Source organism: Hyperoodon ampullatus (assembly GCF_949752795.1).
Source record: "Hyperoodon ampullatus genome assembly, chromosome: 4".
NCBI lineage: Eukaryota > Metazoa > Chordata > Mammalia > Artiodactyla > Ziphiidae > Hyperoodon > Hyperoodon ampullatus.
This window is the reverse complement of record NC_136917.1, coordinates 123,644,988-123,669,584: the sequence shown is the minus strand read 5'-3', so window position 1 is coordinate 123,669,584 and position 24,597 is coordinate 123,644,988. Positions and strand designations below refer to the sequence as shown.

General features: G+C 36.0%; 1 protein-coding gene across 1 annotated transcript in view; it reads right to left on the bottom strand.

Moving 5' to 3' along the window:
* The window catches only part of SGTB (small glutamine rich tetratricopeptide repeat co-chaperone beta), a gene marked incomplete at both ends in the record, with an annotated part of 44,632 nt that overhangs the window by 9,290 nt on the left and 10,745 nt on the right, over positions 1–24,597 (bottom strand). Inside the window, 2 exons of the mRNA XM_079703657.1 lie at positions 18,733–18,832; positions 22,656–22,725. Coding sequence (XP_079559783.1) covers positions 18,733–18,832; positions 22,656–22,725 — 170 coding nt within the window. The remainder of the gene's footprint in view (positions 1–18,732; positions 18,833–22,655; positions 22,726–24,597) is intronic.

Here is a 24,597-nt window from a genome sequence, read left to right as displayed (position 1 = left end):
TAGTGGTTAAGAATCTGCCTGCCAATGCAGGGGACATGGGTTTGAGCCCTGGTCCGGGAAGATCCCACATGCTGCGGAACATCTAAGCCTGCGCGCCACAACTACTGAGCCCGCGTGCCACAACTACTGAAGCACATGCACCTAGAGGCCATGCTCTGCAACAGGAGAAGCCACCACAATGAGAAGCCACCGCAATGAGAAGCCTGCGCACTGCAAGGAAGGGTAGCCCCCACTCGCTGCAACTAGAGAAAGCCTGTGTGCAGCAACAAAGACACAACACAGCCAAAAACAGAAATAAATAGAATTTATAAAAAAGAAAAAACAAAAAACTAACAGGATGACAAGAATGTCCATTAAAAATGACCATTAAAAGAAGATACAGAATGTATCACTTCCAAATAATTAGAAAGAAAAAATGAAGTAAAAATAACAATCACTAAAATAGAAGGAAAAAGAAAAAAAAAAGAGAGGGGAGGGAGAAGAAGACAAAATATAAGATAGCAGAAAATAATTCAAATATATAAGTAATCACAAAGTTGCCTAGATAAACATCAGATTCTAAAACTGTATACATAAGATATCACCTACATCATAAGCACACTGAAGTTAAAGGGGTAGAAAAAGACAATGAGACAAACTGAAAACCAAGCAAAACAAAGCAAGTATAGGAACAGTAGTATTAGACATAAGGCAAAGAACATTATTAAGGATACAAAGTCATCATTTATTAACATTCTTTTTAGTTTAATTTTATGAAAAACATTTACATGACTCAGAAGTCAAACCTATATTAAAAGCCCCACTCTCATCCTCTAGAGGATGGGTGGGAATGGGGTAAATGGGATAGAAACGGGAATGACACTTCAAAAAGGATGAAAAAGAAAACCTTCAAACAGAATAAAACAGAAACAAATGATCCTAACTGTATGTCAAAAAGAAAGAATTCAAGTATTGGGTTGGCCAAAAAGTTCGTTTGGGTTTTTCCATAAGATGTTAATGGAAAAACCCGAATGAACTTTTTGGCCAACCCAGTAACTTTCAAACACAGTATTCTGAGTATATATCCTTAGTGAGGTGCATTCTAAGAATAAAAAATAAATTGCAAAGAAATCCTTAAGTTTCCTTAGTAGGCTTGCTTGTGGTGTAACACTGGTGTTGTAGTATCAGCTGAAGGATAGAGCTAATGAGTAAGTACTCTGGTGCTGTTGGAAAGCAGGGCTCTCTTGTGAGAGAGAGATACAAATATAAAATGAGGGAAAGTAAGGATAACCTCTGTGACACTGGATATGATGAGGGTATCTGGATAAAGTGATGACTTTTCCAAAAATATATTTCCTAGCTCTGTCCTTTAAAAGGACCTAGAAGCAGTAACACTTCAGTAGCAATGATCAGGTCTTGCAATCAGATCTTGGTTTCTGCACTAAAAGGAACAGGAGCTCCTTGCAGAAACAACTGAGCCCAGGTCTAGGGGCAGAGAAAGTAAAAGGCAAATCTGGAATACCCTGTTCTCCCAGAAAGCAAGAAAGTGTCCAAAAACAAATGAAGGTATGTAAGAGGACACACAGCCAGTTTAAAGGGACTCCCACTAGACAAATACAGTAAGTCCCCTACATATGAACCTTCAAGTTGAGAACTTTCAAAGATGTGAATGTGCGTCTGCATGTCCAATCCCATAAATTAGTTCACGTGTCTGGCTTACATTGTCACGTGCGTGCATCCTCTACAAGTGATTTTGCTTTTGTGTATTTTACTGTACAGTACTGTATACAGTACAGTAGTACAGTATCTTTATTTCAAGCCCAGGATGTCAGGAGGCAACTGTAAAAGCAGCGGTGATGTAGCTGGTACTGCTAAGAAGCTCTAGGATTGGAGGCCCAGAGAAAGGACGAAGAGAGACAAGAGGAAGAAGTAACTCAAGAACCAAAGAGATTCATGACACAGGAAATGGCAAGGGGATTTTCTTTATTTGAGGAGGCACTGTTAGTTTTTGAGGCACAGGACCCGAATGTAGAACAGTACATGTACAGTGGCTGCAGCTGTTCAAAATGCAATCCAGTGCTACTGTGTCATCTATGATGAGAAAAAAAAAAGCTACTACCCAGACAACACTGGATCATTTTTTCAAGGTAGATAGAATTTATTCCAGCAAAGAACCAGAACCTGTGCCATCAACGTCAGGCATGAGTGAAATTGCAGCTTGCCCTCTGTCTCCTACTGCTGACGATCCTTCAGCTCTACCACCTCCCACCTCCTCTCCCTCTTCCAGTCAGTAACTCTTCTTGCCTGTTCACTCGGTGCCAGCCCCTGTATGCCAGCTGTTGTACTGTACTACTGTACTTCACAAGGTACTGTACTGTAAGATTAAAAATGTTTTTTTGTGTTTGTTTCTTATGTATTATTTGTGTGAAAAGTGTTATAAACCTCTTATAGTACAGTACTATATAGCTGATTGTGTTAGTCGGTACCTAGGCTTACTCTGCTGGACTTATGAACAAATTGGACTTAAGAATGCACTCTTGGAATGGAACTCGTTCATATGTAGAGGACTTACTGTATAGGATAATTTAAGGGTCAAAATAATAATTATGGTAATTTATTATAACACACTGAAGAGTAAATTTTTAAAAATTCATGAGTCCATACAATACTTTCAGAGGACAAAGGAGGAGGAAAGCCAAAAAGAGTGAAAAGGAAAGAAAACTCTTCGTTTCAGAAATATGTGAGAAAATATTATGTAAAGGAAATGATAAAATTAGAAAAATCACCATTTTGTAACCATCAATGTATTAATGATTCAGGGACAGATCATCAGTGGATGATAAAACACTGAGTAAAAGATTGCTGTGGGGAATTCTCTGGTGGTCCAGTGGTTAGGACTCAGCACTTTCACTGCCAGGGCCCAGGTTCAGTCTCTGGTTGGGGAACTAAGATCCTGCATGCTGCACGGTGCAGCTGAAAAGACATTAAAAGATTGCTGGGGAACAGGATATTCACATGATCTGACTATATAGATAATTTTTTCCTTTTTTAAAATTGAAATACCGTTGATGTACAATTTTATGTTAGTTTCAGGTGAACTACATAGTGATTGAACATTTACATCCATTACGGAATGATCACAATAATTCTAGTATCCAACTTTCCCCATACAAAGTTATTACAATATTGTATACCATATTCCTTATGCTGTATATTACATCCTCTGGCTTATTTATTTTATAATTGGAGGCTTGCACCTCTTAATCCCCTTCATCTATTTCACCCAGCCCATCACTCCACTCTCCTCTGGCAAACACCTGTTTGTTCTCTGTATCAATGAATCTGTTCTCATTTTGTTTGTTTTGGTTTTTAGATTCCACATATAAGTGAGATACAATATTTGTCTTTCTCTATCTGACTTATTCCACTTAGCATGATACCCTCTAGATCCATCCACACTGTCACAAATGGCAAGATTTGGGGTTTTATATGGCTGAGTAATATTCCATTGTGTGTGTGTGTGTGTGTGTGTGTGTGTGTATATATGTATGTATATATAAAACATCTTCTTTATCCTTTCATCTATTGATGAACACTTAGGTTGCTCCCACATCTTGACTATTGTATATAATGCTACAATGAATACTGGGTTACATATATCTCTTCAAATGACTGTTTTTGTTTTATTTGGGTAAATACCCAGAACTGAAATTGGTGGATTGTACAGTAGTTCTAGTTTTAATTTTTTGAGGAACCTCCATAATGTTCTCCATAGTGGCTGTACCAAATTACACTCCAAGTAACAGTACATGAGGATTCCCTTTTGTACACATACTCACCAACACTTGTTATATGCTGTCTTTTTGATGATAGCCATTCTGACAGGTGTGAGGTGGTACCTCATTGTAGTTTCGATTTGCAATTACCTGATGATTAGTGATGTTGAGCATCTTTTCATGTGTCTGTTTGCCAACTGTATATCTTCTTTGGAAAAATGTTTATTCAGTTCCTCTGCCCATTTGTTAATTGGGTTGTTTTTATGATGCTGAATTGTATGAGTTTTTTTGTATGTTTAGAATAGTAACCCATTATCTATCATTTGCAAATTATCTTCTCCCATTCAGTAGGCTGCTTTTTCATTTTGTTGATGGTATCCTTTGCTCTGCAATGGATTTTTAGTTTTATATAGTCCCATTTGCTTACTTTTGCTTTTGTTTCCCTAGCTCAAAGAGGCACATCCAAAAAAATATTGCTAAGATCAATATCAAAGAGTGTACTGCCTATGTTTTCTTCCAGGAGTTTCATGATTTCAGGTCTTACGTTTAATTCTTTGATTCATTTTGAGTTTATTTTTGTATTGAAATACAGTGTGAGAAACTGGTCCAGTTTTCCCAATACAATTTATTAAAGAGGCTGCCTCTTCCCCATTGTATATTCTTACCTTCTTCGATGTAGATTAATTGACCATGTAAGTGTGGGTTTATTTCTGGGCTGTCTATACTGTTCCATTGATCTGTGTCTAGTTTTGTTTCAGTACCATACTGTTTTGATTACTTTAGCTTTGTAGTTTAGTTTGAAAACAGGGAGCATGATACCTCTAGATTTGTTCTTTTTCTCAAGATTGCTTTGGCTATCCAGGGTCTTTTGGATACAAATTTTAAAATTATTTTTTCTAGTCCTGTAGAAAATGCCATTGGCATTTTGATAGGGATTGCACTGAATCTGTAGATCGCTTTGGGTAGTATGGTCATTTTAACAATACTAATTCTTCCAATCCATGAGCACAGTATATCCTTCCATCTGTTAGTGGCATCTTCAATTTCTTTCATCAATGTCTTATAGTTTCCCGAGTGCAGGTCTTTTACACCTCCTTAGTTAGAATTATCCCTACATATTTTATTCTTTTTTATGCAATTATACATGGGATTGTTTTCTTAATCTCTCTGTTAGTCCATCTCTAGTGTATGGAAATGCAACAGACTTCCATATATTAATTTTGGATCTTGCGACTTTAATAAATTCATTTATTAGTTCTAATAGTTTTTGGTGGTGTCTTGAGGGCTTCCTATATATAGTATCATGTCATCTGTAAACAGTGACAGTTTTACCTGTTCCTTTCCAATTTGGATTCCTATTATTTCTTTTTCTTGTTTGACTGACCTGGCTAGGACTTCCAAAACTACGTTGAACAAAAGTGGTGAGAGTGGGTATCCTTGTCTTTTTCCTGATTGTAGAAGAAATGACTTCAGCTTTTCACCATTGAGGATGATGCTGGCTGTGGGTTTGCTACAGATGGGCTTAATTGTGTTGAGGTATGTTCCCTCTATAGCCACTTTGTTGAAACTTTTTATCATAAATGAATGTTGAATTTTGTCAAAAGCTTTTTCGGCATCTATTGAGATGATCATGACTTTTATTCTTCAATCTGTTTATGTGGTATATCATATTGATTGATTTCCAGACATTGAACCATCCTTGCATCACTGGGATAAATCCCACTTGATCATGGTGTATGATCCTTTTAATGTCTTGTTGAAGTCAAATTGCTAATATCTTGTTGAGAATTTTTACACTTATGTTCATCAGTGATATTGACAGGTAGTTTTCTTTTTCTGTGGTGATTTTGTCTGGTTTTGGTATCAGGTTTTGGTGATGCTGGCCTCATAAAATAAGTTCAGAAGCATTCCTTCCTCTTCAAATTTTTGAGAAGGATAGCTGTTAACTCTTCTTTAAATGTTTGGTAGAATTCACCTGAAAATCTCCTGGTCCTAGACTTTTATTTGTTGGGAGTTGTTTTTTTTTAATTACTGATTCAATTCCATTACTGGTAATTGGTCTGTTCATATTTTTTATTTCTTCCTAGTTCAGTCTTGGAAGATTGTACATTTCTAGGAATTTATCCATTTCTTCTAGGTTGTCCAATTCATTGGTGTATATTTGTTCATAATAATATCTTGTAATTCTTTGTATTTCTGTGGTGTCTGTTATAACTTCTCTTTCATTTCTGATTTTATTTCTTTGGGCCATCTCTCTTTTTTTTCTTGGTAAGTCTGGATAAAGGTTTATTAATTTTGTTTATCTTTTCAAAGAACCAGCTCTTAGTTTCATTTTTTCTTTTTTTAAAAGTCTCTACTTCATTAATTTCTGCTCATATCTTTATTACTTTTTTCCTTCTACTAACTTTGGGTTTTGTTTGTTCTTCTTTATTATTTCCATTAAGTGTAAGGTTAGATTGTTTGAGATTTTTAAAATTTCCTGAGATAGGTGTGTATCACTACAAACTTCCCTCTTAGAACTGCTTTTGCTGAGTCCCATAGTTTTTAGATCACTGTGTTTCAGTTTTCAATTGTCAGGTATTTTTTATTTCCTCTTTTATTTCTTCAGTGACCCACTGGTTGTTTAGTAGCATATTATTTAGCCTCCACAAGCTTGTGTTTTTTGCAGCTTTTTCCTGGCAGTTGATTTCTCGTCTCATAGCATTGTGGTCAGAAAAGATGCTTGATATGATTTCAAGTTTGTTAAATTTACTGAGACTTGTTTTGTGGCCTAGCCTGGAGAATGTTCCATGTGCACTTGAAAAGAATGTGTATTCCACTGCTTTTGGATGGAGTGTTCTATATATATCATTTAAGTTTATCTGGTCTAATATGTCACTTAAGGCCAGTGTTTCCTTATTTTCTGTCTGGATGATCTGTCCGTTGATGTAAGTGGGGTGTTAAAGTCCTCTACTATTATTGTATTACTAACAATTTCTCCCTTTATGTTAATATTTGCTTTATGTATTTAGGTGCTCCTATGTTGGGTGCATATATATTCACAATTATATCTTCTTGTTGGGTTGATTTCTTCATCATTATGTAATGTCCTTTCCTGTCTCTAGTTACAGCCTTTGTATTAAAGTCTATTTTGTCTCCCATTTGTATTACTACCCCAACTTTCTTTTCATTTCCATTTTCATTGAATACCTTTTGCCGTCCCTTCACTTTCAGTCTGTGTGTGTTTTTATATGTGAATTGAGTCTCTTGTAGGCAGCATGTATATGGGTCTTGTTCTTTTCTCTATTCAGCCACCCTAAGTCTTCTAACTGGAGCATAGAGTCCACTTACATTTAAAGTAATTATTGATAGGTACGTACTTACTGCCATTTTGTTAACTGTTTTCTAGTTGTATTTGTAGTTACTCTCTGTTTCTTTTTTCTTCTCTTATTCTCTTTCCTTGTGATTTTATTGCTTTCTTTAGTGTTGTGTCTTTATTCCTTTTAATTTTTTTGTATCTGTATAGGTTTTTTGTGTTTACCACGAGGTTCATATACAACAACCTTTGTACACTGCAGTCTATTTTAAGTTGATGGTTGCTTAAGTTCAAGTGCGTTCTAAAAGCACTACATTTTTAATCCTCTCCACCAACATTTAATGTTTTGGATGTCATATTTTACATCTTTTTATTTTGTGATTCACTTAAGTAATTTAGATATAGATAATTTTACTACTTTTGTCTTTTAAGCTTCATTGTAGCTTTATAGACTGTTGATCCACTACCTTTAGTGTGTGTTTGCCTACACCAATGAGATTTTTCCTTTCATAATTTTCATATTTCTAGTTGTGGCTTTTTCTTTTCCACTTAGAGCAGTCCCTTTAACATTTCTTGTAAAGCCAGTTTAGTAGTGCTGAACTCTTTTATCTTTGCTTATCTGTAAAACTTTTTATCTCTCCTTCAATTCTGAATGATAATCTTGCCAAGTATTCTTGGTTGTAGGTTTTTTTCCTTTCAGCACTTTGAATATATCATGCCACTCCCTTCTGGCCTGCAAAGTTTGTGCTGAAAAGGCAGCTCATAATCTTATGGGAGTTCCATTGTATGTAACTAGTAGCTTCTCTTGTTGCTTTTAAGATTCTCCCTTTACCTTTATTTTCTGCCATTTTATTTATAATGTGTCTTGCTGTGAATTTCTTTGGGTTCATGTTGGTTGGGGCTCTGTGCTTCCTGGACCTGTTTCTTTCCTGTTTCCTTCCCCAGGTTAGGGAAATTTTCAGCTAACTTATTTCTTCAAATAAGTTACCTGCCCCCTTCCCTCTCTCTTTTCCTTCTTGTACCCCTTTAATGCAAATGTTAGTACACTTGATTGTCCCTTAAACCTCATTTTTTTTAAATTATTTTTTTCTCTTTTTCTGTTCAGCTTGGGTGATTTGCACTACTCTGTCTTTCAGATTGCTGATCCATTTTTCTTTATCATCTAATTTATTGTTGATTCTTTCTAATGTATTTTTTATTCTAGTTATTGTATTTTATTACTCAACTCTGTTTCATTCTTTAATATTTTCTAAGTCTTTGTTGAAATTCTCATTGTGTTCATCCATTCTTCTCCCAAGTGCAGTAAGCATCTTCATGGTAATTACCTTGAATTCTTTATCATGTAGATTGCTTATCTCCACTTCATTTAGTTCTTTTTTTGAGGTTTTGTCTTGTTCCTTTGTTTGGAACATATTCCTTTGTCTCCTCATTTTGCCTAATTCTCTCTGATTATTTCTATGTATTAGGTAGGTCACTTATATCTCCCAATCTTGGAGAAGTAGCTTTATGTAGGAGATGTGCTATGGGGCCCAACATCATGCTCCCTTCTGATCACCAGGCTATATGATCTAAGAGTGCCCTCTATGTGGGCCGTGGGCACTCTTCTGTTGTGGTGGGCTGACTACTGTGGGCATGCTGGTAGGCAGTGCTAGCCTCCAGCATTAATAGGCTGGAGGGAGGATTCCAAAATGGCACTTCCCAGTGCCAGTCTCATCACAGTAGAACAAGCTCCCCAAAATGGCTGCTGCCAGCGTCTCTGTCCCCAGACAGTTGCCTCCTGCCTCTCTGGGAGGCTCTCTAAGACCATCAGGTGGGTCTAACCCAGGCTCCTTTCAAACTACTGCCTCTGCACTGGGACCCTGAGGGTGTTAGATTTTGCATGTGCCAAGTAAGAGTGGAGACCCTCTTTCCTACAGCCCTCCAGCTCTCCCAAATGTAAGCCCTGGTAGTTTTCAAAGCCAGACTTTCTGGGACTCGCCTTCCTGGTTCAGAACCTCTAGGCTGAGGAACACAAGGTGGGGCTTGGACTCCTCACTCCTTGATGAGGACATGTGCAGTTGAAGTATCTTTCTTGTCTGTGGGTCATCAACCTGAGGTTGTGTATCCTGCCTATACCACATCTCTGCCCCTCCTCAATGTGGCTCTTTCTTTATATCTTCAGTCGTGGAAAATCTTTTCTGCTAGTCTTCAGGTCATCCTCCTAGATATTTGCTCTGTAAGCAGTTCTAATTTTGGTGTGCCTAAGGGAGGAGGCGAGTTCAGGGTCTTCCTACTCAGCCATCTTAGGGAAGCTCCTCATACATTTTTTTTTTTTTTTTTTTTTTTTTTTTTGGTACGCGGGTCTCTCACTGTTGTGGCCTCTCCTGTTGTGGAGCACAGGCTCCGGACGCGCAGGCTCAGCGGCCATGGCTCATGGGCCTAGCCGCTCCATGGCATGTGGGATCCTCCCGGATCGGGGCACGAATCCGTGTCCCCTGCAAAGGCAGGCAGACTCTCAACCACTGCGCCACCAGGGAAGCCCTCATATATTATTTTTAATTATAAAAGGAGTAATAGAAAGATATGGTAGTCACCACCTTAAGATATAAATTTCAGAATCACCATCAGTGGGACAGTTTGAAATTATGGGCCTCCTAATATAATGCAATAAGTGGTATACAAATTATTTATGTAGGCTTCATGCTAAAATGTAACCTAAATTTAATCATGAGGAAGCCATCACACATATCCAGAATATGGTACATTCTATAAAATCACTGGCCTTAACTCTTTGGAAAAGTCTATGTCATGAAAAATAAACAACCAAAAAAGACAGGAATATTTTCTAGATTAAAAGAGACTAAAGTGATATATCAAAATGCAACGTGTGGTCCTTGATTGGATTCTGGATCGAAAAACATAGCTATAGATGGTATTTGGGGGACAAGTGGAGAAATTTCAATACTAATGCTAATTTTCTTACATGTGAATGGTAGGGTAGTTATGCAGGGTATGTCTTAGGAGATATAACTAAAGTATTTGGGATCAGCAAGAAAATTTTATATGTGTGTACACACACACACACACACACACACACACACACAAACACACCCTTGTAGAGAGACAGAGAGCAAGAAAGAGAGAAGAAGTAAACACAGCAAAGTGTTAGCTACTATTGACAGCAAAGTGTTAGCTACTATTGACTCTAGGATAAACATATATGGATGTTCATTGTATTTCTCTTCCAGTAAGTTTAAATAGGTTTTAAATATGTTGAAATTTGTTTCCCTAAATAAATATATATCATATAAAATTATTATATATAATAAATATGTATTATTTGTGAATATATATATGCAACATGCTGCCACGTGACTGTTTCACCATTAGAAGTCTTCAAGTAGAGGCAATTCTCCCTTCTAAAATTCACTGAATCAATTCAACTCAAAATTTTCTTGAACACCTGCAATATGCTAAATCCAGCTCAAAATCAAGTATACAGAAATGAAGAGGCTATATCTTTGCCCTCAAACATTCACTGTCTAATAGGGAAACAGGCATGTAAATAAATAAATAGTATGATAAGTGCAACAGTGGAGATATCAAAGAAAGAGGCAACACAGAGAACGATATGGTTAACTGTATGCAGAGCTGTCTAATAGAACTTTCTGTGATAGACAAGTTCTTTACCTGTGCTATCCAATACAGCAGTCCCTAGCCACATGTGACTAAAGAGCACTGGAAATATGCTACTGCAATTGAGGAACTGAATTTTTTATTTTATTTATTGTAATTAATTTACATTTGAACAGCCACATGTGGACAGAAGCTACCATATTGAACAGCACCACTCCATAGGGCATGGCAGGGAAGGGGAGGTTGAAGAGAGAAGAAATTAAGAAAGTCTTCCCCAAAGATGCAACATCTAACAGGGTCTTGAAGGATGACAGGAATTCGCCCAATTAGATAAGGTAGGAAATATTCTATGCAGAGAAAGAAGCACATAAAAGCATGAAGAGATGTCCCAACATGGCATTTTTAGGAAATCAGTAAATTTCACGTTACATGGGCATAGAGAGCAGAGGAGAGGAATGGGGTAAGAAGAATAGTGAGGATAATAAAATTCAAAGAAAAGAGAGAGCTTATATTATAAAAGATCTGATGTATCATCCAGAGGAGCTTAAATCTGATCACGGTATTTGGAACTAGTGAACGGAAAGCAAGAGTTAGACAATTGATTTCATATTTTAGAACGATCATTTTGACAGAAGACTGGAGTGGAGACTGCAAGTAGAAACGGGAAGCCAACTGAAGTTACTATTGCACTAGTTTAGCAAAAGTTAAGAATCTGGATGGAAATGAAAGAGGGAACAAATGAGCTATTTGGGAGGTATATGGAAAAGGGAAACAAAGAGGAAGACTCCCTGATATTTAGCTTCTGATACTGATAATAAAACAAGGAATAAAGCAGGGAGAATCAGACCCAGAAAGACGAGTGGGCAGAAGGAAAGAGTATGACTATGTTCCAATACTTATAGCTTTAGCTTTAGATCACAAACTGCAAGCTGGGATGAAAGCAGAATGTGCAGCTCACAAAAGAAAGAGGAGAGGCGTCTGATTCTGCATCCAGGAAAGAGAAGAGAAATCAGGCTATGTTTGAAGCTTCTGTGAGATGCAGCCAAACACGCCAGTGTCTGAACTGAATAACAATGTGGTCTGCTCTCTCTGACCCTGCTGTCTAGTTATCAGGGCATAACTAATGAAACTCCAGCAGAACAAAACAGTCAGAGTCATCATGTTTTCAGACATCCTCGCTTTCTTTACCTTGTTAGAGCGAGAGCATGAATATAACTTGTGCTCTATTTTTATAGGAAATAAGGCAAAAAAAAAAATTACAGGTACCTAACATTTCCCATACTGTATATCACATATAAATAAATTATAGCAAAAGCCTACTCCTACAACTAGGAATTACATTGTTTTTGAAGGAAACAAATATTGAAAGCCTAGAACTATGACATATATATATATATATATATATATATATACACACACGCACATATCATTACTCTTCATAACTACCCTGTAAAGCAGTTAGTATTATCTCTATTTTAAAAGTGAGGAAATTGAGGCTCAGAAAGGTTTAGTGGCTACCCAAGGTCACACAGCTAGTTAGTGGCTGAACTGAGATTCAACTCTAAGTTCAACAAACCAAAGTCAAGTCCCACTGAATCCAATGACTACATGCTGCTTATGGAGGTGGAAGAAAACAAAATGCAAAACAAAATGAGGTCTCTGTTCCCATCTTTCTGAGAGCTCACGCTGTCAACAGCATTCCTTGGTACAATGCCCTGATGCTTCCTAATTTTGCCTTTTAAACTACGATCTACCACCTAAAATGCCTTCCCCTCTCCTCTGTTTATCCCAGTTCTACCTGTCCACCAAATCCACCTTCAATTCAAATTCCCCATCACGTGAGAGGCCTTCCAGACAAATTCTTTCCATCATGCACTCTCTTTCCCGATATCTTTAATTCCATTTATGGACTCAGTCATTGAACCACCTATCCATCCCAGAAACAGGAGATGATTCTGTGTAAGGTAATGTATTCAGCAATGAAGCTGTACAAAAGAAATACCTATAAGAATACAGATGGCCCCTGCCTTACAATGGTTTAACTTACAATTTTTTGACTTTACAACGGTGCAAAAGCAATACTCATACAGTAGAAACCATGCTCCAAATTTTGAATGTTGATCTTTTCCAGGGCTAGTGATAAGTGGCATGATACTCCCTCGTGATGTTGGGCAGAGGCAGCGAGCTGCAGCTCCCAGTCAACCATGCGATCACGAGGGTAAACAATGACACACTTACAATCATTCTGTACCCATGCAACCATTCTGCTTTTCACTTTCAGTACAGTATTCAATAAATTACACAAGACATTCAACACTTTATTATAAAATAGGCTTTGTGTTAGATGATTCTGCCCAACTGTGAGGCTAATGTAAGTGTTCTGAGCATATTTAAGTTAGGCTAGGCTAAGCTGTGTCAGTAGGTTAGGTGTATTAAATGCATTTTCGACTTATGACATTTTCAAGTTTATTGGGATGTAACATCGTAAGTCGAGGAAGATCTGTACTGTTTAGGGACGGAAGACATGGAAAACTAGTGAGTTTAATATGAAATATCATTTCATATTATAAAATACTTGGAAATATTTTAGACCTATAAATCATTTGTTGTTTTATGTATACAAGTGTTAATTTGAGTGTCTGGTCACTTCAACATCACTGGAAATTTCTTATATTTCTTCTATAGTCTTCCATGCATCCAACAAAAATTGGCTGAACTCTTGTGAGACACAGTGCTAGGTATTACAGGGAATACGAATAGAAACAAGATGCAATCTCTGCCCTTCAGCTGAAGAAATAAAACAAGTATGCATATAATTATAAGGCAGAACATATATGATAAACTTATATAAGTGTTATATATCATAGTAAGTGCTAGGAACATAGAATAAAAGCAAAACTAAATAATAGGTTTTCAAGGAAGGACTCATGTTGTCCTGGTATCTGAGCTGAGCCTAAAGCATCATTAGGATCCTAAAAGCCCAAAATAGAAGATTAAGTCTAGAAAAGAAAGATTCATGCTTAAGAAATATACCAATTGATTGTTTTCTAATCATATAAAAAAGTCACTTCTAAAGTAAACTTTGGTTCATCCTAGCAAGTTTAATATATGAACAATATTTTGATTAGTAATAAACTGTGAAAATGAATATCAAAAGAAAGAATTAGATCTGCTATTCTGAGCTTCCAACTCATGGCAGTCAGCTGGCTAAGAAAAATGGCAAGGGGTAGCTGGGAAACTACAGGCTATTGAGATATTTATAACCACTAGAGTCTAAAAAAAATTCCTAAAGCTTTATTTAATATTTGCAATACATATACAAATAAAGTTTTCTAATGATTTAATATTAAATTGCTTTCTCTATTACTGAAATCCTCAGGGAAGAAGATACTATTTAAATGCAAAAAAGAAGCATAATTATTCTTTTCAATTTAACAATAATTAAATGAAAAGCAAGTACAGGTACTGCCAAGAATCTCTTCTAATACTGTACTAGTGGACATGCGACTATTAACAAACACTAATCTCATTAAAAATAAATGATTTATCTAGGCTCAGATTCATCACATTCATAGTTAAAAGTATATGGCTTACGGAGCTCTATAAATAATCAATTTTCTGATAACATTTATACCTGGTCATAACATTCTGTGCAGTATTAAATGTATTTATTTCAAGATTTCATACGCTAAGTGAAAACATGTCTAGTCATCTGATTACAGAGAATAAAATTCAAACATAAAAGCAGAGCTTGGGAAATTAATTCTCCACAAATTATTTGGATTTTCTATTTTTCTGAGCTGGATTATTAGAACAGATTAACAGTGATTTGTGTGTGTGTGTGTGTGTGTGTGTGTGTGTGTGTATGTATGTTAAGAGAGTATGGCCAACTAAATTCCTTATGGATCCAATGCTTCCAAAAATAACAACTCTAAATTCTGGACAAAATGCAAAATGCAAAATGCAAAAAACAAAAACAACAACAACTAAAGGCAGCCTGGGTGCCTATGAATAGGAAAATGTCTAAACAAATGGTGATGCATTCAACCAATACTGAGCAGCTTAAAAAAAAGAACCATGCAACACCAGGATTGAATGTCAAAACCATTATGTCAAGTAAAAAAGGTCTCACACACAAGGGTATACATAGTATGATTCCTTTTATGTGAAATTCTAACAGAGACAAATCTAATCTATGGTGGAAAAACAAAACAAAACAAAACAGTGGTTTTCTCTGGCGAGTGTTTTAGGCAACTGACTCTGAAGGGGCAGGGAAAACTTCCTGGGCTGGTGGTAATCTTCACTATCTTGATAGGGGTGGTGACTTATATAGGTGTATGCATTTGTCAAAATTTAGTGAACATACAGTTAAGATCTGTGCTTTTTATTGCATGTAAATTTTACCTCAAAAGAAAAGAATGTAAAATATTGAACTGTAGTCAATGACATGCATACTAAAATATTTAGGGGTAAGTGTACTGATGGCTGCAATTTACCTTGAAATGCATCAAAAATAAGATAGGCACAGACAGATGAATAAATACTGATATAGCAAATATAGTAAAATATTAATGGCAAAATCTTGGTGTGGATATATGCATAGTCACTGTAAACCTCTTTGATTTTTCTAAATCTTCACTAAAAAAATGTTAGAGATCAAAAAAAAAAAAAAGAAGGAAAATAACATTAGATTAATTCAGAACAAGTCCTATGAGGCTAACATCATTTCCTTTCTATTTTATCAGTATTACCACCAGACTGGTAACTCAGAGAAAAACAACTGACAATGTATTTGGACCCCGATAAATTTGGATCTCTCTTCATAATCTGATTGAGGCAAAAACCCCAGATTGCATAAATAATAATGATAATAGCTACAGCTGTGTACAATACTCTTTACTAGACACTTTCCTAGCACCTTATATATATTAACTATTTGATCTCTACAGCAATGCGATGAGATAAATACTATTATCCACATTTTACCAATGGGGAAACTAAGATGTTAGGATAATTTGCTCAAGGTCACATACATGTAAGTGGAAGAGCAAGAAATTAGAATCCAAAGAGTGTGGGTCAGAACCCCTGCTCTTAACCACTTCCCCATGACTGCTCCCCTAGTTGACTCTGTAACTGATACAATGTCATATCGGGTGCTCTTGTCAAGTTTGTGGCTGACATGAAGCTAGGAGCAAAAGCAAATATAGTATTTTACAATTTATCCCAAACGATTAAGGGACATATAAATAAAAGACTAACAAGATAAAATCCCATAGGGATAAAATATAAGATCCTGCATTTGAGTCCAAACAACCAACTTTACCTCCTGTGACAACACTGGTGCACAGCAGGTGTTGGGCAAGAACCTGTCAAATGAAGGTACGATTGAGTGGCAGGGGAGAGAGAGTGTGTGAAAAAGGACAGGCTTTAATAAAACCAAAGCAAAATATAAATTTAATAGATAATGCTACAAAACACAAATATATAACTATGTTATCTAGAAGTAGGTTAAATGAGCACTCTACAAGTCTGTTCTAGTCAGACCAATGCCAGATATGCTGTGCTAACTTCTGGGAACTACAGAGTAAAGACACAGGTAACCTGGAACAAGTTTAGAGCAAAAGTGTAAGATTTAAAACTGACCTATGTGAGGTACAATGGAAAAAGCTGTGAACATTTAATGTGGAGAAAAGAGCTAAATGAACACAGTAGCAAACTTCAAAATGTAAGGTACTGTCATGAAAAAGAAGAACCACACTTATTCTGTAATTGTCCATAAGAATAAAAATAAAGTCAATTGAGAGAAGCTACAGGAGCTACAGGGAAACAAAATCAGTGTCAAGGAAGACTTTTCTAACAGATATAACCACAAAAGAAAAGGTGGGAGAGAAGGGACTATCTCATAAGGGTATGAATACCCTAAATATGATAAAAATAACTCAATGAAAGATTGGGCCAAATTAACCTGAAGATCTCTTTCAAATCTAAGAACCTACTATATAATAAAAGGTAATTTTTATAAATCTGTCATAAAAAGCTTCATACTGATTAAAATAGTCATATCAGTGACCAAAATAGACTTGGCATGACAAAATTTAAACGTAAAGGAAAAAATAAAAAATAAAAGTTATTTGCCAAGTCTGTAAATGCAGAGAGCTTTCAGCCTAAAAACACTGTAATAAAATGCAAAAGATAAACAAATTTGTCTACATAAATATTTAAAACTTTTACACATGAAAAACATTAAAAGGCAAACAATAAGCTATGCAATTAGGACAAAGGGATTTTATCTTTAATATAGAGCTATGGTGTCCAGTACAGCAGCCACAAGCCACATATGGCTATTTAAATTTAATTAATTTAAATTGACCTTAAATTAATTAACCATTAAAATTTTAGGTTCTCCATTGCACTAGCCACATTTCAAGTTCTTAACAGCCACTGTGGTTAGTGGCTACTGTACTGGACAATGCAGATACAGAACATTTCCATCACTGCAGAAAGTTCTATTGGAATTTTAATATTTAAAAAATTTAGTGCAAGGGGCTTCCCTGGTGGCACAGTGGTTGGGAGTCCACCTGCCGATGCAGGGGACGCGGGTTCGTGCCCTGGTCCAGGAGGATCCCACATGCCGCGGAGCGGCTGGGCCCATGAGCCATGGCCGCTGAGCCTGTGCGTCCGGAGCCTGTGCTCCGCAACGGGAGAGGCCACAACAGTGAGAGGCCCACGTACCGCAAAAAAAAAAAAAATTTAGTGCAGGGAATTCATTACATAGCTGATGGAAGAGCTGAGATGCCAAACAGGGGGTTGTGCATCAATGCAGAGATTAGCAACAGCAGGAAGCCGTTACCGTCCCTAAGACAGAACAGAGTGCAGAGCCCAAAACCCAATGTCACCTGGAAAAAGCTGGGACCATAGCGGGTGTCTTGGGTGGGAGCTGGAGACAAGGAGGAGAAGCAGCCCCTGCTGGATAAACACCCTGATGTAAAAAGAGGGGAAGAAATACCCAACTTCTGCCTTCCTTCTGCCCTCCAATCTCCTGCCAGTACCTCCCACGGCTGAACACAGACAAAACCCAGGTGTCAAAGGAGCCTGGGAAATACAGCCTGCAGGGGTCAGAGCCTCTGTTAAAAAGAAAAGGGAAAGGAAGAAATGTCTGAGGTCAAACAGGATGAGGCCTGGCACAGGTACAAATAATTTAGAGAGGAAAAAAAACAAACAAATGGCCAACATTTGAAAAATGTCCAACCTCACCAGTAATTAAATGTAAATTACAAATCACTATTAAAATAATAATATTAAATTAACAATAATAAATAATAATTCAAGTACTTAGTGCTGCTAAGGGTGTGGTAAAAACAGATACACTCACATATCCTAGGGGAAGAAAAGAATTTTCAAAATATTTTCAAAGAAGCCGGAACAATTTTGAAATTAGCATCAACAAACTTTTAAATGTTTATACTGTTAGACCAACTGAGTGCATTTCCAAGGATAGATACAAAGTCTAGAAAATCTTAAGTCCAGAAAATAATTTTAGAAACAAAGACGTTCATTGCAGCTTTATAATATTGAAAAAAAAAAAAGGGACACCTTCAATGTCCACCAGTAGGACAAAGCAAAGTAAGGCAAAGTAAGGTACATCTATCAATTTATTAAAAAATAATACTGCTTGTTTGCCAGCCACAATGAAAGGTGCTATATATATAAAAAAGATGAAGAGGTAATAATAGACTAATTTGTATTCATTTAAATAATGTTTATGAAGGATTTAAATAAAATAAGGATGTGTTTGTGATATGCCTAGTGAATAAAGATTAATCTGAAATTGATTACTCTTACATCACACAGCATATGCCAAAAGGTTATTAGTAATAGTGGTTGCCTCTAAGTGGTAAATTTATGAGCTTATTTTTTCCTTCTTTTATATGTTTCCAAACTTTCAAAATTTTCTAAAAAAAATTTCTAAATAAAAAAATAAATTTTACAAAGCTATAAAAAACGCCTACAGAGCTATTAATGCAAATGTTTAACAACTGTAAACCTGCCATAACAGTGCCAGTTTACCTGTTACAATAATAAACTGCATTATTTGGATCCAGTTCTATCGCCTGTGTGTAACAATCCACTGCAGCAGCATAATTTTCTTCTTTCATGTGGTTATTGCCTAAAATAACCAATAGGTACAGTAAGTACAATATACAGGAAAAAAAAGTCTGGAAGATAAATTTTAATCATAGAAACTACAGTAATATGAAGGTCAGCAACATGATTTTTCATTCATACTGGAAATAAATTTTATATTGTACTATAGAGTTGATACCCCTTAGCTTCCAGTGTGTTTGAATGATTTTTTAACAATGAAGAGTATTTAAAAAATTAATCTTTGACCATGCCACTCTCAAAGATTAACTTTTTAAAGACTCTATACACTACCAAACATAAAATAGATAGCTAGTGGGAAGCAGCCGCATAGCACAGGGAGATCAGCTCCGTGCTTTGTGAACACCTGGAGGGGTGGGATAGGAAGGGTGGGAGGGAGGGAGACGCAAGAGGGAAGAGATATGGGAACAGATGTATATGTATAACTGATTCACTTTGTTATAAAGCAGAAACTAACACACCACTGTAAAGCAACTGTACTCCAATAAAGATGAAAAAAATTAATCTTTGAATATCTTATAAAACCAGACTTCAATAAGTGAGTAAGTGTAACAATTATGATTACCTCTTGGCAAAACCTAATCTCTTCTCACCTTCCTTATCTTCATCTCTCTCTTTCCTTTTAGAGCTGCCCCACCCCATTCCAGGTGGACCACCCTCTACAACTATCTCAGTCTGGACCTGGTCCTCCATTCCTTCCCTGTCAAAACATGCACCTGCTGATGAGCAAGCCCTCAGAACATGCGGTGAGGGTAAGCTAGTAAAACTACTCATGTCAATGTCATTGGCAGATATTTTTATGTGCTATCCCTTCCAGAGATAGATTCTCTTTTAAAGAAGATTATTGGAGATTAATTTCTAGAAAGACAGAATTTCAGATACCACAGCTAGTCCACAGCATACTGATCTTCAGGAAAGGTTTCTGCAGATACATCTGGCAATAATTTAGCTACGTTAACGACTGGTCAGCAAAATAAGGGATTCCTTGTGGCTATCTTCTGTAATCCATTAAACAGAAAAAACGTGTCATAATCACTAATAAGAACCAATGCTCAAAATTGAAATTTTTAAAACACTGGGATTACGAGGAAGTGTTTACATCTCAAAAGCCTCTATTATTCCTTCCAGCTTTCTCTGAACAAGAAGCTCTCCTATTAGCCTTGTTTTCTTAACAGATCATTAGCTACTTAATGGGAGGAGAGTGTGAATTTGCAGATAACAGTAAGATTAAAGGAAAGACATGTAGATAAGAGTACCTAAAATCGTACAAACGTTACTTCAAATTAAGAAGCAGAAATGAATATAAAGAGTGATTGCTAAATAAATATAAAAAATGATTTCTACATAATTTCTCTTTGGGATGATAAAATGTTCTAAAATTGTGGTGATGACTACACAGCTCTGTGTACATACTAGAAACCAATGAATTCATACATGTTACAGTAAATCGCATGGTATGTCAATTATAGCTCAATAAAGCTGTTTTTTTAAAGCTAAAAAAATTAATTTACATCTCCACCCCCAAAAAGAAATGAAGCTAAAAGGTTACATAGCTTTTATGATTGAGCAAGAAATTAACTACATTAGCCTCAGTACTTAAATAGATTTGCTTCTTCCATGTAAAAGATTATGTGGGTTATGTGGATTTTCTTGTTGCCAATGGGTCTTTTTGTCTTAGGATGGCATTTCTTGGGTTGTAGTAAAACCTAGTGTATGTCTTTTCCCATAAACCACACTAAGTGTACAGATACTAAATATATATATAGCGATATTAATGATAAAAAGCTTCAAGTCAGAAAATATTCAATATACAAAAACTCAGGACACAGGTATTTGTGAAGACAAATATAACTAGGCACTGCACAGCACTCTATATTTATACACAGAACTCTCCTGTCTCCTTTAATCCTCAAGACAACCCTTTGAGATATGCCTTTACTTCTGTGACATGGCAGGGAATTACAGCAATGAACCCTTCTTGGTTTTGTCTGATCTTATTGCAGCTCTTCAGAAGCAAAGCACACAAAAATATTTGAAAGCAACCTTCCAGGAGGGTACTAGCTGTCCAGAAGCCCTGATTAACACAGGTAAGTATAACATGCAGCCTGTAATAACCCTATGCTTGACAGTCTACCGTGGCCATTTGTTTTCACACGAATAGCAAAATCTGTATGACAATTGCTTTAACTTTATGTGTAACATGTCATAGATGTGACATGTCTTAGTGAAAACAAAGAATAAGAGCTTTTGGTTAAAGCCGAAAACAGTAAGTAATTAAGTCTACCCATGCTGCCAGAGTAAATGAGCCTCACTCTGCATCTCCTTCCAACCCTCAACTTACTAACATTCATTATATCAAAACAAACTCTACAGGGAATGCAGTCTCCCAATGTTCTGCCATGCAGAGGGAGTAAATATGAGGGACAAAAATAAAATTCCAATTTGCCATTTAGTACTAGAGCTAAAACAAGAGAGCTTCAAAAGCAAAATGTTAGTGGAGCATATATTACATCACTGAGGATTTCACACACTACAAAAGTCTAAGTAGAAGGAAAAAGAAACATCAGATTAAATTGTTTCAATTAGAATAATATATGAAAAATGCATTTGTATCTGGATAGTTCAAATGCAAATTTTTTGGGGAATACTATAATTCAAATGACAATGAGGATCTGGTTACTTTATTTTACATGTAATTTACGAAAGTCCTAATTCTAAAATTTTAAGTCACTGTAGTGATAAGATTTATTAGAGGAAATAAAAAATTGAAAACTGAAACCAGTCTATTTGTAGGAAACACAGCACTTTATAATGTAATCCAAAGAAGATAATCACACAATAGTGAAAATAAATATAGACAAAGATATTAAGACAGCGTTACTTAGGATTACAAAATTATCTGTCTAGGTAAGTAAATCATGGTCTAACAGTACCATGGAACACTATGCAGCCATTAAAAGCAGTGACATAGTGTAATTTATAGGCCTAATAGAAAGGACCATGCCCGAGGAACAGGAAAAGCATACTCTTTTCCATATCTACCTTTTTAGACACCAACCAATTTTTTTAAGAAAAAATTCAACTGCCTTCTTCAGAGTATCAACTAAAGAAAAGGCTAGAAAATGGTTCTGAACCATTTGTGTACAGCTTCAGAACACTGCACATTCCCTAATAACTCTCTGCCTATAGGACAGGGTCTTTGTTGGCTCTCATTCACTAAAGATCAGGACTCTGCCCTACAGCTCCTTAGTACAAATCTTGTAGGCCTGACCTGGCTTGCCTCTATAGCTTAACAAAACTGACATGATATAAAAACTGAACACAGATCCTCAGTGGTGACTCATTTATTAAAATCAAGTATGCTTCAACAGTCACTATTAGAAAATTTAATAACATAGTAATCGTGTGCTAGTTAATAAATCCTTAAGTGCCATATACATATATTAAATTTCAAAGAACTCAAAAATGCTAAATATACAAAAGTTAAAAATAATACTGAAAATCATTTTCATGTCTTCGATTAAGCATAAAGAATTTGGGATCCTAGAGTACACACAGCAAATACAGTTGCAAATAATCAACCCTTAAGTGACTTGTTTTGCAAGTTTTACTCACAACAGATCTGCTTCTCTTGAAGCAAGCCATACCTATATTGTTCACAAGCCATTCTGTATTTCCAGGCTCATTTCTGTTTCACAAATGCCACAAGGACTTACGACAACCCCGTCTTGGCAGTACAAACCAGAATCTTATTGGCTGACAGAGTCACTTTCCCTAGAGTTTCAGAAAGCTTTACTAAATAAGTAATTTTTCTATGAAATATTCACCTTCATCTTTTAATTGGTCAGCTTTTCCCACATCTTCAGGCACTGAGTTTGAGAGAGGCAGAATGTCATTCTGAAATTAAATAAAATACAATGTACTTCCATTTAGCTACATAAAGAGTCATCCCAGAGAACTATAAATTAAAGTAATAATTATTTAGTATATCATCTGTAAATCTATGTCATGACGTCTAACATCTAAATAACACTGTCAGCAAGAAATAGGGAAAAAGTCCCCCAATATACTTTTATTAGAAAAACAAATATGTGGAATTGTTTCTAGAAAAAAACAGGCAGCTGTGAATCAATTTTTTTTACTTGCTTTCGCTGTATCTAGAAATCCTACTTCATAAACAAAAACAGAATCAGTATACAAAGAATAGTAATAGAATTATGCTCAAAGGATTGTTTAGTGAAATTTTTGAAACATAATGTTAATATCCTAAGAGAAAGTCAAATCCACAGGTACCAAAAAAAGCATTTATAATATGATCTTATTGTTTAAATACATGCACATACATTCACATGCACACAGACTGAAAATCAAAGACTGGAAAGGTATACACAAAAGGTTAACAGTAGGAATATTTGGAAGTAGGATTTTCAGTCTCTTCTTTATATCCTTCCATATTGTCCAAACTTTTTAAAACAATGGTCATAGATTTATTTCCTCATTAAGATAATAAGCAGTATAAGATTCCTGTTTTTAGCACCTACTATCATCCTCAAACCTCTTTTTCAATAAGGTTCAAACCAAAGTGCTTATGAAAACTAAATGAAAATTTAGAAATGTCTTGAGTGGCACTGGGAACACAGTGTATTTTTCCACTTTTGGAAGATTCTTTTTAAATTGTGTTGTTTTTAAACTTGACTCCGAAGTTCAAAAATGTTTATAATTTTCAAAAAAGTATAATTTGTAGTCAATATACCTATGTACCATATTTTTTTTTTTTTTGCAGTACGCAGGCCTCTCACCGCTGTGGCCTCTCCCATTGGCTCCGGATGCGCAGGCTCAGAGGCCATGGCTCACGGGCCCAGCCGCTCCGCGGCATGTGGGATCTTCCCAGACCAGGGCACGAACCCGTGTCCCCTGCATCGGCAGGCAGACTCTCAACCACTGCGCCACCAGGGAAGCCCCTATGTACCATATTTAAAACATACTCACCATTACCTTTGTCTTGACTAAAATGCCAATGAACTTCATAGCTCTAACATTGGAAATACACTGTGCTAATTACACACAAGTATTCACAAGTACAAAACCACTATAAAGTATATGAGTTGTTCTTATTTTTAAAATATCTTTATCAGTCAGTTTTTCTAAACACAAAGTATTAGTATAAAAAAGTACAGAATCAAAATGGGAGCCTTAATAAGTAGAGATCAATACTAAAAACTGACTGTGTAGCCACTCAGGATATAAGTGTAGTTTAAAGACTCATTACTGCCCTACAGTACTTTGCTTTTAGGGTTCCTTCTACTTCAAATCTTCTAACAAGCCTAGGCAGTTTATATGTGAAAAAAGTGAATTTTGGGGGGTCAGAAAAATGGCATATTGAAAAATGGATTATAATCCATTCTGTCTTCTAAATCCTTTTGGATTATTTTAATGAAATTGCCATAATTTTACAACTTTGAAAATTAATTCTCATGTTCATTCAATACATTTGAGCAGCCCATGATGTGAGGACAAGTGTTATCCACTTTATATAAAAGGAATGAATCTTTTAGTATATAAACTTAATTGGGGGAAAAGCAGTATCCTAAAAATAAATTGTCCAACGTAACCAAGTACAATTGGAGAGGCAGTAGTTTCTTTAATTATAAGAGTCTTGATGCTGCTTCAAATAAGTTTTAGACTTTCCCTGCGATACTCTGCTAACAGACACATACGTAATGAAGCCACAGCTGTTAAATAGGAGTGTTAAAGGATTGATACCACAAA